General features: G+C 39.6%; 1 protein-coding gene across 1 annotated transcript in view; it reads left to right on the top strand.

Annotated features, from left to right (window-relative positions):
* The first annotated feature begins 6 nt into the window (after positions 1-6).
* The window catches only part of apcdd1l (adenomatosis polyposis coli down-regulated 1-like), a 13,961-nt gene continuing 7,010 nt past the window's right edge, over positions 7-6,957 (top strand). Inside the window, exon 1 of the mRNA XM_020615753.1 lies at positions 7-231. Coding sequence (XP_020471409.1) covers positions 147-231 — 85 coding nt within the window. The 5' untranslated portion in view covers positions 7-146. The remainder of the gene's footprint in view (positions 232-6,957) is intronic.

Below are 6,957 nucleotides of genomic sequence, written 5' to 3'. Positions count from 1 at the left end.
GATTTTCATCTGAGGGATTACTGGACACTTCATTTATGAGCCTGTGTCATGGTGATATCCCCCATGATCATCTCTTGTTGACAGGAGCCTCTCTGTTTCTAGGATTTCCCTGTCATCAAAGTTTGTTTTCTAAGCAGAGTTTGTGAATGAAGTGCACGGAAGCAGGAAACATGTCAAACGGAGATATCAGTCACCTGTTGAGGGGAGTCTGGCTGATGTGGCTGTGGCAAGGTGAGTTCAAGCAGGATCACATTGCATTTTCTAAAGTCTACTAGCTGTCAAAACAGCTTTTTGAACATATCATGTGTCTTTAATTCCTTCCTTAAATCCACAAATATTTGTTCAGTGAATTGGTGCAGATTTTGTTTAATTAAACTCATATGCCTCATATGCTTTATTTTGATCTAATTTTTAAAATAATTTTTGAATGTTTAAGAAAAGCTTAAACACTGATGTTACTTTTTAAGTTATTTTCTAAGTGTGAGAATTATTTGTTGTTGTATTGGTAGTGTAAACCTTGTTTTTAGGGTATGATTTTCAAAGTCTATAAGACATTTCCTCCTAAGCTTTCCTGCTACAAAAGCAATGAGATAAACACCTTCTCGTGTGGGAACATGACACATGACAGGACACGGAGACAAAAAGGAGGAGATTAAAACCGACAAACTCATAATTACGAGGAAGTTATTATGTAATTTGTCACAATTCAAACAAGTTCAAGTTCAACATGTGGCTCAGGAATTTGAAAAATAAAAACATAACCTGCACTGATGTTAGACTTATGAATAGCTGGTCTGTGTCCACACTCTCCTCCTCAAAGCATCAGTGGCTTGTGGAAGAGTCTCTGGCTTGTGCCTTTAAACAATGGTTCCCAAGGAGCAGGGAAGCGTGGCCCTGGAACTAATGTTACTATTATGTTAATGGTTAAAATAACAGCAGCCCTGAGATGCTACCTTGGGCTGTGGTCCAGCCGCCACAGTCTTGATCGTGGAAGTGTAGCATTTTGCTCATTAGGGCCGGTTAGGGTGATGGGCAGCGGGAGACAGGCAGGAAGAAGCATCTGCTCAGCCACTGTATAATTACCACCCAGCAACCCAACGCCACCCACTTCTCCATGTTTTTAACACCCAGAGTAGGTGTAAAGAGTTGGTTCCAAACCAAATTCATTTTAGCGGCCCCTGATATAAAAGTGGAATTATTCAGAATTGTATTCAGATGAATTTTGACATGTCATAACAGCTGTACATAAAGGTTTTGGCATATTTCATACAAAATATAAAAAACATTCCACACTGAGCTAAGCTTTTGAGAAACTCTTTGCTTGACATTTAGTGAACACCCTCTGAACCCAGACTTTGACTTTAAAGCTACAAACAGTTCCTGTATGGAAAAGACTAAATATTTGGATACGGTCTAGTGAATCCTTGGACAAAAGAATTTCCTCTTGTGGGTAGGTAAAGATCTAAACTGAAGTAGATGGGAACATTTTGTCATCCAAACTAACGCTGGGTGCAGAATTCCTGTTTTGGCCTTTAATAGTCTTGTTCCGACTTGAAATTCTCAAAAGTATATGAAACAACCACCGACAGGATCTCCTGAAACATCTCCAAATTGGAGATGTTTGATTAAGGTAAAACTGATGTCATCTCAGCTCCAAAACATCAATGGACCATCAACTTCTCTTGTCCTCTATCAACATGTCAACCGCCTCAGCCGTCCACCCAGAAAAGACACCACAACAAACATAAGGTGCCATTATAATCAAGGACCCTCTGTGCCTGAAAGCCACTGGTGCTTGATGAATTTTAAATGCTTTGTTGGAACATTGTATGAATTAGTTAGAAATAACACAGAGGATAAAAAAGATGAGAATGTGCTGGCTTGATGTAGCAGCTGTTTTCTTCATGGTGAACGTGTGAGATGCGGCCGGACGGTCTGTGTGTGGTTGCTTTGTGGAACTGGCAACAGCGTCCATTGGAGAAACCCCTGTAGAGCCCTTGTCTAAATATACGAGGCCGCTGGATTAACCAGCTTACACTGTGATGAAAAGACAACAGTAGACTTCCATGCACTGCCCTGGGGACACAGGCATACTCCTAGTCAGGGAGACTGATGCTGGAGTTAAAAAAGGAAGGTGGACCCGGGGTTAAAATAACGCAACAGACCTCATGTTCTTGAAAAACCTCTAAATCAAACTGACCTTTGCCTGACTTTGGTGACAAAAGTGGAAGAAAGGGGAGAGCACAGCAAGAAGGCTTCAAGTAGTTCAAACATTTTAACATTACACTTTTAATGTTAATTTTTCTTGGTCACTGACAGTGTTGGACAGCACTACATTACTAGATCATTATTTTCAGTAACAAGAAGATAAGGAATTTTAAATTGGGCAATTATATTACTTTCATGAATTCCAGTAACTCTCCATCAGAGGGGTCAACTTGTTTGCTGTCTTGAGGCAATTCTGTGCTACAGAACCAGTGGTCTAAGGTTATTGTCTCAACACTGTACAAGAGTAACATCAATACCTTGGTCACAATCTGTGACAGACCATATAATATCCCTGTGAGGATTATCCCACTGTGCAAGAAATTGTACATCTATGATATAAATAGGAAAAATGATTTTAAAAATGCAGCAAGACAGGTTTTTATTCTTTGCCAATACCACAAACCTCTTTTTGTGTGTTTGGATCCCCCTCCCGACATTTCATGTTGCAATCTCATTTAGGTTTTGTAGTCAGTGATTACAGCAAGATCATATTATTAGAACTTGGCCCTGAAGTATGAACACCATCAGAATTTCACCACATGCTTGTCTTTGGCTTGGTGGAAGGATCTCACAGTGAGATCCTGGACCACTGTTTTAGACTGACGACTGAATATTTTACCACGTTTTCTCTCACAATTGTCAAATTTCAACTGAGGCAATCCCAAATCAATAACTATAAAAGGGTCTTTACATATCATACTGGAAATCTGAGAACATAAATAATCAGATAACAAAGAAGGAAAAAGTTCTTTAACAAATGTGCTCTTTTCATTGTTAATTTATTTATTATTTTTCATTCTGGATTCTTTTAAACTCTGCATTTCTTTGCATTATCTTGCTTTTTTGGTCATCTGATAATTATTCAAATTAAATAGGGTCACAAGTTAAACCTGAGGTGCTGTGGGAAGAAGAATATGATAAGAAAGAAGAAAACATCTTTGTTTTAAAATGTGGACTTTTCTCTAAACTTTGCAGTTTTCTTGCAGAATTTTGAATTGTTTTGCTTCTAGGCCTTTAGCAGCTAGTGAAATGAAACAACCTCAGATGTTTACAGAGAAAAACGACTATGATTCTCACTGCTCATAGTTTATACACATATGCAGCCTGTGACAGGGGGATGCAAGTAGACAATCCTTCACTATAAGGGGTCACAAGCAGAAAAAATGTGAGAATCGCTGTCTTACTGTTTTACAACTATCCAAGATCTGGAAGAAAGCTCAGCGACTCAGAAGTCCTGAAAAAGCAGCTGTGAACTGTGAATGATGTCCAGCAGTCACCTTAACATGTGGAATCTCTGTAACATTTAATATTTCTGCTCACACACAGAAAAACACACACATGCACCTCACTAATCTTGTCATTCTAGCACATGAAGACGTCTGACCCCACACTCCTCCGGCCCCTCATCCTCCTGACCAACTCCATTCACCTCATCAACCACTGACACACAGAGAAAGAGAGAGGAAAAAAACGAAGTAAAGACAGGAGAGAAGAAGGGAGGGATCTTAAATCCATCCAGAAGAAATGAGGCGTAAACTTCATGGCTTTTTCATCAGGGGAAGGGAGCAGGGGGAGGTGGACAGGAGGGCACGGGCACTTCAGGGACAGTTTGGAGGGGTTTGTCCTGCAGCACTGAGGCAAAATGTAATGAGAAAGTGGTTTTACAATACATTGTGGCAACTAGATTGAAAGAAATGGAGCAAGGATGTTGTAAAATAAACACATGAAGAAGGAGTAAAACTGAAATGAGGAAGGGCTGATCCAGCTTTGTCATCATCTCAGTGCACCAATATTTTTTCAAGGACATTGTGGATTTTCTTTAACCTTCATTGCCTCCACTTTGGCAGGTTTAATGATTCTCTATGAAGCAGACAATGGCGTCTCTCTTTCTGATGAACAAGGCCTAGGGTTGACTTAAATGTCAAGCATGTGATTCCCTCTGGAAGCCCTGAATCAAAAGTACCTAGATTTGGTTCCTGTTTTTACAGGATAGCTCCAAATAAAGATGTACATAAGACATGAGAGAGGAGGGTGATGGCTGCCAAACCATAATCACCAATGCAAACAAACAAACAGAGTTCAGCCTGGAGGTCCTTTATAAATGGCATCCCTTCTGCAATACACTGTTCAATGTGTGCACTGTGTTTGTAAGAACGTGTTCACATGCATAATGAAAGAGGAAGAGTACTGGAGCTCAGAGACAGGTAGATTACTTTGGCTGATCATCAGTCGGTTGAAGCGAAGGCCAGCAGCAGTGGCAGTTTTTGTGATGATGACAGACTGAGTGACAGGACCACAAAAAGGTCCCACAAACGGGTCACAGGCTACTGCACTGACCCCTTGTGGGAGAACTGTGACACTGCATGAGGATGACTGGGGATGAGTGTTGTCTCTGCCTGTAGTTCATGAATTCTAGTGTGTTGTTCAGGTGCTCTTGATGCCTTTTGTTTGAAAAATTACTTAAGCAATTAGTGGAGTATCAAAATTATGATTTTAACACAACATAGTATAGCATTATAGTGAGAGTCCATATTTGACACACATACTGCATTAATATAATATAATGAAACTCAGATTCAACCATTCATTCATCATGGTTGCATCAGTCCTCCAGTGAATTTTATTAGCAAAACTATATTTTGTTTATATAGACAATATCTCCATCAGGGAGTACACACTAAAGTCAGAGGACTTATTTTCATTATTTGGTAGTGGTTATTTTCATTCATTCATTTTCAAAGTCCAACAACAAGTCTAAAACATCCACAACATCATCATAAAAGCAAAAGATTAGGAGGCATCAAATACATATAATCAGTTCTTGAAAGATGCACTGAGCTTTACACTGTGACAGGGAGGTGCACCCTGCAACAGGGAGATGTTTTTGAGGCCATAGTGGAAAAATAAATCATTGAAAACCATTTCAGGGTAAAACTAATGATTTCTGACTGTCTATGTAGGAAGTAAATCAACTAAAATAGTCCCCTACCTCCTCCAGATTGAGATATTGGTTGGATATTATCATAACTATTACAACTCTGCTTCAGTTGAGGTTGGAAAAGGCTCTTTTGTAGAGAAATACTTCAAATCCCACGATGAGCATTTCTGTTTTATTAAGCTCTGCTTTTATGAGAACTCCTTTAGTAAATGCAACCATATGCCCAACTGGAGTGAGATCCAAGAGAGCGAGAGGGGCTGAATGACAAGTGACCTCAAGAAACACCCTATAGAAATGCTTTGGCACAAACAGAAACTTGAATATAGCAACCCAGCTGGCTCCACATCACATACTGCGACTATAGCCTCTCTGTCCATTCATTGTAACCACTTAGGCAGCATGTTGCATGCAGCTACAAAGGTTGGAAAACACAAAACAGGCCGACTGGATGACTTGCAAGGAACAGTGGAAATTAATTAATCCTGATTACTCTTTCTGCTCCGGGTTCTCCCGTGGGAACGCAGCTGGGTCTAACTGACTAAGCTCCCTCGCCAGCTGCAGTGACATGGAGCGTAAACAAACACATCAATGCATGGGGAAAATTACAAACATGTTTCAATGCCTGTGACAAAGAAAAGACAGATTAATAGACAGACTCAATCCAAACTGTACATATGTGTGCATGCATCAGGTGGAAAGAAAGCTAGGAAATGACTGAGCTGTGTACGTCTGTGGTTGTGGTCAATAAATGAGAAGTGTTCCAAGAGTGAGGGGAACAAAAAAATACACTCCATCTGACATCACCAAGGTTAATAAATGCCATTCGCTCAGGCTAGAGTAAACTGAAGTGAGATTACACCCATAAAGCTGTCATTTTAGAAAGTGAGAGAAAGAAACTGATGACTATGGGGGCAAAAGTGAATATGGGAGAGGGGAAAATATGCTAATTAGAGCTATTATAATCAATATTTCTATAATGGCAATGTATCAGTGACAATTTTAAAACAATGTGACAGTGTCAGACAAGTTGCTTGTAGCCATGAACCTTTCGAGAACCATCCTTTTATTGTGTAGCTCACCTTGGCTTTATTGAGCGTTTGTTTAAGTGTCTGGCCCACAGCTTTACCACTCTGGTTCATTCTCACCACTTTCAGAGCATCGCTGTAGGCAGCAGCAGACAACTATTTCCACCAAAAAACTCAGGAATCCCAGTGTACACTACCTGCTCAGCACCAAACAGCAGAGGTACACAGAGGGGAATGGATTTTGACCTTGATGGCTATGACTTGGTATGCACAAACAGAGAGAATAAGATGAGAGGTGGTGTGGCCTTGTACATAGATAAAAACTTTTGTTATAAGAAAGTAGACAAAATGTCTAGGGTGGTGGATAATTTGCTGGAGTGTGTGACTGTAGAAATACTCGTGGAAAAAAAGAAAAATGTTGTAATAAGCTGTATCTACAGAGCGCCTGGAGCCAGCATAGAAAAATGTAATGACTGGATGGAAGAAAATTACTTGACAATAAGTCATAAATTAATGTTCATATGTGGTGACTTCAATATAGATTTGTTAAATCCTAACAAGCACACAGGAACTGAGGAGTTTATTAACACATTATATAGATGCAGTTTATACCCAAAAATTACAAAACCAAGTAGAGTAACAACCCAGCATGCAACACTAATAGATAATATATTTACTAATGATATTGACAGCAAAATGACAAGTGGATTACTTATAAATGATATT

Source organism: Monopterus albus, unplaced genomic scaffold, assembly GCF_001952655.1.
Source record: "Monopterus albus unplaced genomic scaffold, M_albus_1.0 scaffold1.1, whole genome shotgun sequence".
Lineage (NCBI taxonomy): Eukaryota > Metazoa > Chordata > Actinopteri > Synbranchiformes > Synbranchidae > Monopterus > Monopterus albus.
The sequence above is the reverse complement of the archived record's forward strand: the minus strand, read 5'-3'. Positions and strand labels throughout refer to the sequence as shown.